Source organism: Clinocottus analis, unplaced genomic scaffold, assembly GCF_023055335.1.
Source record: "Clinocottus analis isolate CAN_PGR_092001 unplaced genomic scaffold, fCliAna1.0.p SCAF_19, whole genome shotgun sequence".
NCBI classification, from domain to species: Eukaryota; Metazoa; Chordata; class Actinopteri; order Perciformes; family Cottidae; genus Clinocottus; species Clinocottus analis.
Genome location: NW_027175920.1, coordinates 7,252,341 through 7,265,349, shown reverse-complemented (window position 1 = coordinate 7,265,349; position 13,009 = coordinate 7,252,341). Strand labels below are relative to the sequence as shown.

Genomic DNA, 13,009 nt, shown 5'->3' with positions numbered 1-13,009 from the left:
TTAGTAATTTCTTCCTTTTATTTGTGTTTGTCTCTATCTCTAAAAGAAGTGTCTCCCTGTCCATCACCATTTTCTTCGATGCAGACTCCATCCCCTCTTTTTTCGCCTACCCTCCGCCAAACCCTTACACTTCAATCCTTTTCTCTGTTCAGTCCCTTGCTGTTGCCACTCCTCACCACACTCTCACTGATATGAGCGCTGTGCTCTGCAGAGTCCAATTCCCTTTCAAAGAGAGACACTTCTGACAGAGTGATTGCAGCAGCCACTTACTTTTAAAGGAGACAACTTGCAAACCTGTTTAAAGCATTCATCAAGCATAATCATCCATATATGCTTCACAATTGAGTTGTCCAATTTAAGCTTTTTTACAATGGATTCAAAGAAGTAAAACTTTGCACGGTAGCAATGTTAACTCTTAATGTTTTTTTTTTCATCCTCCCAGAATGTAAACTGTCCCGGTTGGGTCCACCTGCTACCATTGTCGCCATAGATGAAGAAAGCCCCAACGGTAAAGTATTCAGCTGTTTTATTGACTTCGTCATTGAATGCTGGAAAGTGGATTTTAATAGACCTGTTTAACTCGAGATGTGACAAGGGGACACTTTTGTGAGGATTTAAGACAATCGTCGCTTCGTACCGTAAGTTAAACAAACACTGTTGGATGATTTTGACCTTTTCAGTCGGTGCTGATTGACGTGGCATGTAACCTGCACCTCATTCATATGCATTAGGTCTGTGCCAACGGTGTGGTGGTTGGATCCCTGCCCCAGGAGATAAGACATCAGGTCATTCAATTTGAGCTAAATCACTGAGTACGAGCAAAAACAACAACGAGGTAGAAGCAGCGTTCTATGAGTGCACACTGTCACTGAATCCTAAAGGTGAAGACACAGCCAGCAGCAAGTTAGCTTAGCTTAGCCTAAAGACTGGCAACAGGGGGAAGAGCTAGCCTGTGGCTCATTTCCTACCAAATTTGCCAGCGCCTCTACTAGTCACTTAATAACATGTTATATCTCTTCCTACCAAACACTACTCTACTAGTGGTTTGGTAGAAAGTCACTACACACAACCAAAAAATAGCATGTTAGTTAGCGACTGAATCTTTGATTGAAAAAAAAAAAACACAACAACGAAAGGCTACCATCTGTTGCTGAGCATTATTTGAGTAGGAACAGCTATTTTCTCTCCTCTCCTCTTCTCTTCTCCTCTCTCTTCTTCCCTGCAATCTAAACAAAAAAAACTCTGCCACAGTTTTTCAGACACCTTTTATCGTAATACCAAATGGCATCTCCTTCAGTGTATTTTTGTCTCCGGATTAAGTTTAAACTTTTGAAGACTTTCTTAGTTAATTAGTGTCTCCTGGTTGGACGATCTTCCATTTCCATTGTTTACAACATAAACACAGAGCCTACTCACTGTCTCAGTGTGTGTGAGTGCAGACCTGTGTCTTGGGTTGTGTGTGAACATCATTTTTGTGAAGTTCAGAGAAGGTTTTTCATGGAGGGGTCACAATTTACAGTAATCTATGAGTTTAATCGTTACCTTCGTCACACGTAAATTAAAGCCATTAAATATTGCACTCATGTGAAATGTGCACAGACGAGTTGGTCTGTGGGGTTGAATCAGCTCTTATCTCCAGCCTCTAGATTCATGTTCAGCAACAGAAACCTGCCATCATGTTTGCAGTGTCTGCATTTCAACAAAGTTTAAAATTGTGAGAACTGACCGCTGTAATCCTAACTGACATACGAGGAGATTAGTAAAGCTACACCAGACAGAGAGGAGAGCCGCGCCTTTCCGTCTACCCAGCTGACATGCCTGTATCTGTTAATGTCTTAATGCATCCTATTAAGCTATCCATCCCGTTGTTTCCCCTGCTTGCCATGTTTAATGGGTATGCATATCAGCCTGGGACGTGTAGACCTGCCACCCATGTTTGCCACCATGATCACGAGTTGTATTTGTTATATGCATTATATAATAAATATGCAACATGCATTACATTTCATGCAATTGCATTACCGCCCCCTCCTTTTAAGGGTAGGTTTAAAACAATGGTGTATGTTTTGTTTTAGAGACAAACATTCTTAAAAAAAAAAGAAAAGAGAAACAACTTATGTAAGGAGTGAATGCATTTAAAATGTTCAAAGAAATATCAAAAATAATACATTATTATGACAGTTGTCATTTGGGCTTTACACATCTATGGGACTGTAGTCTAACAGAAAATAGAAAATGCTGTAAATAATTAATACACTAACCAGGTACAACCTGCACTTGTCAGAGGTTCAGGCTGCTGTTAAACTTGCTGCTGTAAACATATACTCGGAGAAGCATATCGACATGTTCACCTCCTCTTTTCACACATTTGGGTTTCAGCAGCCGAACAGTAAACAGATATATGTTGTTCAGGGAAACGTAAGTGAGTAGATTAGACTGTGACAGTGAGGGGGCAAAACACACCTAGTAGAAATGATGCCGTTGCATTGGCACAGTCCTTCAGCTGCAAAATAAGAATACAATTCAAGACATAATGGGAGTTCAGCCTTGCTGATTTGCTTTAGAAAAATCTAATGTTGCCCGATTGAGCATGCGTTTAACAATAACATGTTAAATAGATTTTGTCCCTATAAAAACCACCGGCAGTGTGAGCTCACACATGCATGTACATGTTTGCATCTGTGTTTGTGTCTGCATGCTATTGCTAAACAGCAGTGTGCACATTGTGTTGTTTGTCTGCCTTTGTGGTAATCTTTATAACAGGGCTGTCAGAAAGTTATTTAGTATTGAAATGCCTCGTATGCGTAGTGCTGTGTGCTGCTGCGCGGCGGTGCAATAATGTTACGATTTAATAGAGAATCTCGCTTTAGGGTGATTATCTTTAGTTGTGTGAAAAAGAGAGAAAGAGAGGGAGAGAGAGAGAGAGAGAGAGAGAGAGAGAGAGAGAGAGAGAGAGAGAGAGAGAGAGACTCGAGGAAAGAAAAGAGGCGGAGGGACGGAGAGGAACAAGATGCAAGTTAGGGTTTTTTTTTTTCCTAAGGGAAATGTCATAAAAGAAGATTATATTGAAAGATTCTACTAATATAAAGTAAAAGGGTGATTGTGAGTGGATCGATGTGGGAGTGGGGCAGACACACATATGTACATGCACAGAAGCACACAAAGAGACATCAGTATCTCCACAGGGGCCTTCGTAATATACACAATCACATATTCCATTTATCATTTAGCAGATAATACGGGCTCCATCAGCATAGGAAATTGCATGTAATGGTTTACAATCATCTTTGCTTACTGCTCTAACATTATTAATGTGCTGCTGCACATATACTCTGCTTTGTTGATCGAGCTTGACTGCCGAGGATGGCGCTCTAAAGCCAAATTCTTCTGTATTATTCTGTACGTAGATAGAAAAGCATCCCGGCTGCTTTTTCCAGCATTTCGCTTGATGTTATGTTTACGGTCACGGTTGAAAAAATACAAACATACATCAGATTCATCATCATATTATCATGACGTGTGTGCAAAACTATACAGAAAATCATGAAACGGCCATGAAGACTGAATTAGGACTTGAAAAAGCAACAACAACAACAACAACGTGTGAATGTCTGCACTCTTTCTGGTCGACACACCGAGGGCTTCACTTCAGCTGAAGCAGCAGGTTCACGTTTCAGTTCATGGCTCGTACCTGTCGCCACGTTCACTTAAGCTAATGTCCTGTAATAATTCTATTAATGTGCCGCCACAATGCTCTTTTTTTTTTTTCCGATATTTCCTCCTAATATTCTCTTTACTGTTTATTCCTCTCAGCCGCTCATTCAACCCAATCTTTCTCGCCTCACTTTCCTCTGATATCTCTCTCCTTCCTCTTGCTCTCTAATTGCTCTTTGGGCTTCCTGTTCTCAGACAGCTCCTTCTCTTTGCTCCCTGCGTCTGAGCCGTTCTGTCCGTATGCTGTAACACATGGGTCAATTTAATATGCTGCTGCTGAGTGCGGCATCCAGTCACACGTCCCATGAAGTGAGGTCACTGAGAAAAGAGACCATTTCTACTACCAGGTCTATGGGATTTAATTAGTCACACACGGTGTTGCTACTGTTAGTCTCTTTCTTCTTCGCCTGGGCTTTTTTTTGTTCTTCCACTCATTATGCACGACAGAAGCAGAAAAAAAAAACAGAAGAGAAATAGTCACAATATGGCAAGAAATTAAGCTCTTCTAATGAATTCCATTTTCTATCCCATTTCTCATAGAAAGAAACCAATTTCATTATATTTCCCCGTTTATTTAACATCAGCGAATCACAGCAACGCATTTGACAGGGTTTCCATGGTAGCACAAAAGGCCATGACCCAAATTTTTGTCTAGCAGATCAGATATGAGATCACTCAGTGTGTGTGTGTGGTTGTGTTGTGTGTGTGTGTGTGTGTTTAAGTAGTTGTATTTGTGCGGATGTGTGTATGTGCAAAGCGTCCGTAAAAGGGTAGACGCTGATTGAAAACCTTTACTATTTTTTTTTACTCTCTCTACTTAATCTAATGTTGCATGTATGTTCACACACACACACACACACACACACACACACACACACACACACACACACACACGCACGCACACAACCCCATTTGAAATTTCGGTAGTGCTGAAAATCTGCAATGTCTAATAATGTGCTGAGGAATAGTTTTGTGCTCAGACACAAAACACATTTTTTATATTTATTTTATAAATAATACAGACAGTGCGTCTCGCCTGGTAATGAGTCTCCTATTGAAGCCGTTCAGACGTTCAGAGTCGAGTGGTTAAACTGCTTTAAAAAAAAAAAAAGAAGTTATTTCTTCCTCAGGTACATTTTGCAGCTCTTCTGTTAAACTATTTGCATGAAACGTACAATATGATACTGGACATGAAACTGATTAAATACATGACTGAATACATGAAAGAAGAACAGAAACACTTCAAAGGGAAGTCCAGCAAAGACTTTGAGAAGTTCGGCAACAGTGCTCAGTTTTCATTGACTCTGTCAATCGGCAATGAAGTCCGGATGTTTCCTATTTAACACCGATGTCTCTCTTACACCCGTCTGCTTCTTCCTTCTTATCTCGTGAAGCGGAGCTTCTTTGACCCGTTGCTCTTCTCTGCCACGCCGTCTCCTGGCTTGCCGTTGATCGAGAAATAATATGCAGCCGACAGTTTCCATTCAAGTCATGTTTAGTCATCCTGTCTGTATTTCTCTCTCTCTCTCTCTCCCTCTCCCTCTCTCTCTCTCTCTCTCTCTCTCTCTCTCTCTCTTACTGTCGTTCCCAAAATGCTTCCTTGCCACAATTGTGTTTGATAAATTGAGTTTTTGTCCGTCTGGACTATCTATCTCATCAAAGGGGTTTTTACTTTTCATGATGTCTCTTTATCTGAAATGTCCAATTTATGTTGTGTTCCAGTTGGTCTTTAGTACTCCAGGTACTGGTATTGACAAGAAGAACAGAGTAGCCCCCGTATTTGGTCCGCCGTAATTCAATTTTAGTTCAACATGCTTTTTACTGTCTCTTTCTCTCTTCCTGTTTGTGTGTGTCTCCATCTCTTCCCTCTTGACCTTGGCTACAACTGTCATTTCCTTTTCAGGCATACACTGTGATTAGTTCAGAAAGTCAACAGAGGGTTCTCTTTTGGCTGCTTCCTTTATTTCACTAATGAAATAAGATTCAAACCTATATCCCTGCAGATGTTATTTACAGGAACTCTGGACTTTGATTGTTTCTCTCAAGCTGATAGGTTAAAGCAAATGCTTTTATTGTATCCACAGGAACCTTACTGGTGGAAAACATGCAGATAAATGGCGTGGCTGAGGGCCCGGGCCGCACCATCTCTCTGTCGCTACGGGATAACTACGACTACTGGGTGATCCTTGACCCTTCCAGACAGGCCCTTTACCTCAACAGCACCGGCCGTGTTCTGGATAGAGATGTAAGGCGGCTGAACTCCCTTTTGTTTTGCCTCATGGAACGATTTCGGTTCTGTTCAATTGTTATTTGAAAGTGTCTTAACTCGCGTGAACATTTTTGCTCCTCGTGTTTTAGCCCCTAATTGTCAGATAGATTGAAATCCTAATGAATCTGTTGTGTCACACAATCTCACAGGTACGTTTTCAGTTGTACGCCTCAAATTAAGAGCTAATGTAATGTTGTTTCTGCAGATGAGGACCGCTGCTTGTGTCTTAGTTTAGTCAAGTTTTTATCTTGCACGCGATACATTTTCATGGCTGTCTCACTTATTCCAACGTTTACTGTTTTGAATACCTCAGAGGGTTTCAACTTTAGCGCAACTGAAAAACAACTAGCGTCCTGCTGCTTCTCTCCATAAAGTAATCCATCAGATGTTTTTTTTTTAAAGTTAAATACAAGAGGATGGCAGTCATCTGTGCAATTTTTTAAATGTATTTTCCCGTCAATGACTCATTGCTATTGTACAATTGTAGTTTATCTATTCGTCTGCTTCTCTCTTTTCCAGCCCCCCTCGTACATTCAGTCCATTGTGGTTCAGGTTCAGTGCACCAACGAGCTGGTCGGCACGGTGATCTTACACGAAGTCCGCATCGTTGTCCGAGATCGAAACGACAATGCGCCACATTTCCAACAGCCAAGATACTATGTCGCTGTTAGTGAGGTAAAACACACACACACACACACACACACACACACACACACACACACACACACACACACACAGTGAAAGTTCAGACAAAAACACATACACAATCTCACAAAAACCAGAATTCCAAAAGTGGTGGAAGCACTTTACAGTCTTTCACCTACAAATAACAGCCCATGTATTGCACTTATAGTACAGTGCTGCTGTCCATCGTGACGGCAGGTACAGGACTCATGGGTCTGAGACTAGAGAGCAGAGGAAGGGGGGTCACACTGCACAGCATGAGCAGTGTCCTGTACCAAGCTTTTCCCATGATGCTCTGGGGCGGGGGTCATATGTTGCGTTAACAATGCCATTTGAAGAGGCGGCATTGACCTTCACTCAGACGATGTAGCCTGGTGCAAGTACAAACTGCAATGTATTTTGAATACCCACCCCCACCCCACCCATTCCCAAATAGTCTTGTACATTGCATTTTGCTGTCACACTAATGTTGAAGGGCAGAACTGTGAGCAGGGGAAAAGCGTTGGGGAAAGGATCTAAATCTTTTATTCTCAGCCTTCCAGAAAAAGTCTTTAAGATGCCAGTCCCAAAGTTAGTGTGTCTTCCAGAGAATAGGGAGTAGAATTGAACCAGAGGAGGAACAGACTGAAAACTGGACAAGGATGTAGCCTGCTGCCAGGTGGACCTCGGCAGACCAAGTAGAACTTCTCATTATATTGTATTCCACAGCCTGTCCAACTCAATCTGTCTTCTCCACCTCTTTTTCTCTCTCTTGGTCTCTCCTCTCTGTTTATGCAGCTCCCCACACTCCCTCACTTCCATGCCTTCTCACCACTTCCAGCTCTTCATTATGTCACCTTTTCTCAACCTACCCACCTCTTCTCTGCCATACTCTATATATTTCTGGTTGTCCCTCCTCCTCCTCCTCCTCCTCCTCCTCCTCCTCCTCCTCCTCCTCATCCTCCTCCTCCTCCTCCTCCTCCTCCTCCTCCGCCCCACCACCTCTCACAGCACTCCAGTTGCTCATTACTCGTACGAAAATAATTCCCTCCGTTCACTTCAACGGTAGCTTAACTGTCAAATGCTGAGTCAAGTACTGTCCCCTGATTTGTGATCGTGTGTTATAGCTGTTATTTGAACAGAATCCTGGAAGAAGAGGATGTGGAGCTCACACTGGAGTCCACCTGTCGCTGTTTTAATATATGGCTTTCCTAGGGAACAGCAGTATTAACTCACATGTCACATCCATTTTTTGTTCTTCAACTTCCATACAATTTAGGAGATACGTCGTAAAAAAACCTCTAAAATATGATTCCTGTGCCAACCCAAGGTAAATGTGGTCAGTTTGGTGGTATTAATGAAAAGATAAATGAATTAATTCATTCTGATGTGGGTAATAATTAAGATTTTAGTGCAAGTCTGTTCATTAGTCCGACAGCTATGTGTAATTTACTTTATTTTGCCGCCGGATCGCGGAGCATCGAATGCAGCAAATTTAATATGAAGAGAGAATCAGGAGTTAGATCCAGCTTTATCATTATACCTGCTTTTACTTGTATATTACTAATGGTAGGGAAGCGCAAGAAAGTGAGAAAAGTGAAAGATTTAGACACAGAGAGGCAGTATGGTTATTTATAAGTGCGTCGAGGACACAGTTTATGAGCTCACCGTGAAAGTTTCCGGGTACAAGGTGATCCTTGTGACTGATTTCATGAGTTGGCACTGGTGTCGGAGTCTGGAGTTGTTTCATTAGAGCCGTATCCGCAAGTGGCAAAGTGACAGCATGAGACCTTCTGAAGACCATTGTGTGATCAGTGGGAGGCAGAGATAACCCTGTTGAGGGAAATGATGTAACAAATCATTGGTGCAGCAGCTTAATTAAACTTAATCTCAAATGTTTTGCGTGCTGTCTGGAGATTAGACTTCTGTTTTGACACATAATCACAGATCCTAAGGCGCATGGCTAAAAAAAAATACAGCATGGCAATTTATGGCTGGCAAAGTTCTTCCTTTCATGTGCTATGGCAAGTGTTCAACTTTCAGGTTAAGATTTTCTTTTAGAAAATTTGAATACCCGTCAAAATAGCTTCTGCTTCCTCGACTAGAAAGTGAGTTATATTGTTGCAGTAAAAATCAAAGTGAACTTTTAATTACAAAAGTAAACCATCAATACTTGTATTGACACTCAGATTAAAATAAATGTAAAAAGAAAAAGACCAATATGGCTTTTATTAAGCGTTTGTATGTATGTTATAGGCTACAAGTCACACGGTCGGTATACAATGCAAACTATTACAATGCTAATACTAACTTTTGACCAAAGGATATCACAGTTGTTTGGATTATCTGAATATGGTGTTTTTACTGTTTTTGCAAAGGAAACCAAAATCATAAAATAATATATATTAAACATTCTACACATTTTGCTTATTTTAACTTAAATGAACATGGTTAGAGACAGTTACCATCATTTCAGACACACTAGCGGTCTGCAACTACTATAACATATTTCACATCATTGAATAACTAGAATAATAATTATCTTCTGCTGTTGCCAGCCAGTATATGCCGTCTCAATCTGACTAGAAATCACAATGTTGATTAGCAGTGTCGCAAGATCACATGTAAAATAGCTAACGTGACGGTAACTGACTTTTCATGACGCTAGTTCTCTGTAGCTAACGTCCCGGTGGTTAGCTACTGAAAGAAACGATTCAGCATGGAAAAGTCTTGATGTTTTACCTTCAAATAAGCATTGATAAGCATCGCAAAAAATGCTCTTGACATTAAAAGAAATGTTCTTCAGCAGACACTACAGTACTTTCTGCTCAGCTCCTCGGTCGAGTCTCAGTATTTTATTTGTTTGCGTCGTTTAAGTGAGTTGTATGTCTTTGTACTCGTCAGATTTGGCTCAATATTTAAGGACTGATATCTGAAATCTGATAGAACATATTGTTTTTCTCAGTGAGTATTTGGGTCTAACCTCTTTCTATTTTTGTTTTAGCTTTATTTTACTGATATTTCACTGCAGTTTTTAAGGAGGAACAATTGAAAAGTGATGCTAAAGTGTTAGAAACCTGAGGGGAGGGTTGGTTTAATCAACACCGTATTTTTGTCTTGTGAGAAAAGCACTCTTAACATACACCATACTTGATTTTATTTCACTCTTTTATCTACAAACTTTAATTTGTTGGGGCAATGGGGAGTAGCAAGCATTCAAAGTAGTGACATAGAGAAAGACTGAGCCACAGACAGACCGAAAGTAAGACATGCAATGCTGCCCGTGTTTCATTTTATTTCCCGTTCAAATGAAAGCGCACAAACATTTACAAGCTGATCTTCCTTCTCAAGCCCCATTTGAGCACAATAAACATAAAGCTGCGAGTCATTTTCTGTTTGTTTTGTCGAGACAGTGGGGTATTAACATCCCTCTTGGCCAGACGCATGTGAAGAGTGTTTTAATGCGCCCCTCCCTCATCTCTGCCACATGCAGGCAGTAAGATGTCAGCGAGACAAGACACAACAGTACAGGAAAGAAGCTGTTTGGTGTCAGTGGTACAGAGGATGAAAGCGTTTAAGTGTTTGACATCATGTGGTGTGAGCTTGGAGAAGAAGATGCTGATATTCTACCTCTCTGTGGTGTGTTTTCAGCTGACGCCAGTGGGTACCACCATCTTCTCTGGTTTCTGGGGGAACAATGGGGCCAAAGACATAGACGACGGTCCCAATGGACAGATAGAGTACACCATCCAGTACAACCCGAAAGACCCGGTAGGTCGTCCATCTGCCTGCCGAACTCTTCAAAGCTTCTAAACTCATTATTCAGGCTATTGGTTAAGCAATTGCTATGGCAATAATAAGGATAATTATAATTTGGGTTCTTAAAAGCCAATCATAAAATGCATAATAGTCAAGCTTATTAATCAAGAATAAAACATTATTTATAACTGTGTTTATGAATTGCACACTCATGAGTACTGATTAGTGTTCATGTTGGAATAATGCTTTATAAATGATGAGTTGAGTGTTTACTCATGCTAAACTAATGCTAAATAAATACTGTGTAGTTATTACATATATAAGTGCTACTGAATACGTCACGCCAAAATGATCATTTGAACCTCAATTACTCTCCCCCGTAGTACCTTGAATTTGTGAAGAAAACATTGTTTTTCTCGCATGCCTCTGATGTGAAAAATAGGAGAAAAAAAACGAAAAAATTATTGAAAAAACTCTCACACAACCTGTGCAGTATAATTGTACTGTTTTAAACACATTTGTATAAACAGTCTCATGCTTGATTAGGCAAGCTACTTCAAAGTTTTTTAAGTGTTATAAGTGAAATAAACAAGAGCAAAACAAAAGCAAAAATATACTAAAACTAACCTCAAAGTTCAGTTTTAATAAATGTTAAAACTAAAACAGTTTGAGAACCTAATCTTTAATTTCAAATGCCTCATTTTCTTTTTCCATAATGCCCTTTTCCTCAGTATCACACAATTCCATGTCACTGGTATTTATTTGTTAACTACTGTTGACTCAGTGCGTGACTCACTCTGCTTGTTATGTTTGTGTTTCAGACAACCAACAGAACGTTCGACATCCCTCTAACACTGTTTGGAGCTGTCGTTCTCAAAGAAAGACTCAACTATGAGGAGATAACACGGTACCTGGTCATCATACAGGCAAATGTGCGTCTCTAACAAAACAGATATATAGATATAGATATATTGCTTCTACTTATCCGATATCAATGAAGCAAGCAAAGGGAGACAGAAAGCTATAGTTCAATATAGATGTTTCTGGTAATAATTGTACATTTCTGGAAAAAAGAAAAAAGAAAAGTGATTCATAATTTCTTACCCAGTGACAGAAAATATAAAAGAAATTAAAACCCTGCAATCGGGGTAAAGTTTGAATGAATCCAGATTAAAAATACTGTTACAGTTATTAATACAGTAGCTTTGTAGGCTGTTATTGCAGCAATTGTTGCTTTAAATGAACTGCTGTTCTGGTTATGAAAGATGCCTCACAAATGTTACAGAAGAGTGAGGGAAGCGTCATGTTTTATTGAGATTATTTCATGGCGGAGACCTCCATTTTTTTGTGGCTTTCTAATGATTGACACTGAGGGAAATATAGCGTACTGCAGGGTTATAGAAACAATCAATTCAAGTGTAAAAGTAAATAACATATGGTTATATGCTTTTGCAACGGAAAAACAAGAGTTTAATGGCATAAAACTATGCTGCCTCAGATAAAGACACCACCAACTATAAGTTGAATAGGATGAGGATCTAGATTATTTGCACACATTTGAAATAGTGGCCATATATCTTCAGAGGTTTAGGGTGAAGATGTGATGGTTGCATTGATTATTCAATTTCAGAGAGTTGGAGTTTCCCATTGATTCTCTGAGTTGACTGTTTTGTTCTGAGTTTTATGAAATAGAAATCCTAGAAATCTTTGTGTATATCTTAATTATCTTTAAATAAAAAACACAGCAGTTTTAGAGACTATTGAGATAAATTGTCCCGTTTCCTTTGAATTTGCAGCGCAGCTGCCTTTGTACGTATTGGATGGCAAATAAACCACCAACATCACATCAACAAGTAATCATTGCCACTGGAATAAGAAATGTGTTCACAACAAAGTGATAACTGAAAAGCAGCTATTTCAACTGTTCTCATGAAGGCCTTCTTTTGAAAAATAAAAATGTAATAGTGTGCAACTCAATTAATCATTTTTCATTCATGCATATATACGTATGCATCAAGGTAATACATTTTGATGTGGGTTTTTACACAATTCTTTACACAATACAAACAATTCTATTGGTATTTATTAATAGGATAATATTTTTGTGAATTTGGTGCTATGTGGTGTTTCATTCATTTTGATGGATGGGTTTGAGATTAATTAAAATCCTTTGCGTTTGGTTGGACTGCTAAAACGAAGAATGTTGACGCTCAGCGAAAAAAAACCCTAAAGCGGTGAAACACTTTTTATGGGCTATGCAGCAGTGGAGAGAAATGGTTTAGACTTTGGTTTAAGTACCTTATCTGTTCGGTCTCATCAAAGTCGTATACTTCAATGAATCCAGAGATGTGGTGAGCCGTATTCAATTCTTTAAAAAGTTTCAGACCATTCATTGAATAGCTACAAACAGGAGTAAGAGCCGCAGCGCAATTGTGAATCTTTTATATTGTACTGCTTAGTGGTGGGCTGTGGATGTTCTACCTACGCCTCTTAGTGCTGTCTGCATCATATAGTCATAGTCAGCTGGCTCTTAGCATAGCTCTTTATCAGCTGAGCACTGCGCACCCGGTGAAAAATACTTGAATTGTGTTCATTTAATCTATT

General features: G+C 39.8%; 1 protein-coding gene and 1 long non-coding RNA gene across 2 annotated transcripts in view; one reads left to right on the top strand and one right to left on the bottom strand.

Annotated features, from left to right (window-relative positions):
• LOC137789393 (protocadherin-15-like) overlaps nt 1–13,009 on the top strand; it is a 144,997-nt gene that overhangs the window by 35,806 nt on the left and 96,182 nt on the right. The window contains exons 4-8 of the mRNA XM_068582941.1: nt 443–508; nt 5,799–5,959; nt 6,503–6,658; nt 10,298–10,417; nt 11,227–11,337. Coding sequence (XP_068439042.1) covers nt 443–508; nt 5,799–5,959; nt 6,503–6,658; nt 10,298–10,417; nt 11,227–11,337 — 614 coding nt within the window. The remainder of the gene's footprint in view (nt 1–442; nt 509–5,798; nt 5,960–6,502; nt 6,659–10,297; nt 10,418–11,226; nt 11,338–13,009) is intronic.
• Nucleotides 6,480–13,009, bottom strand: part of LOC137789394 (uncharacterized) — an 8,786-nt gene continuing 2,256 nt past the window's right edge. The window contains exons 2-3 of the long non-coding RNA XR_011077840.1: nt 8,315–8,479; nt 6,480–6,647 (exon numbers count right to left, since the gene is read on the bottom strand). This is a non-coding gene — a long non-coding RNA (uncharacterized lncRNA). The remainder of the gene's footprint in view (nt 6,648–8,314; nt 8,480–13,009) is intronic.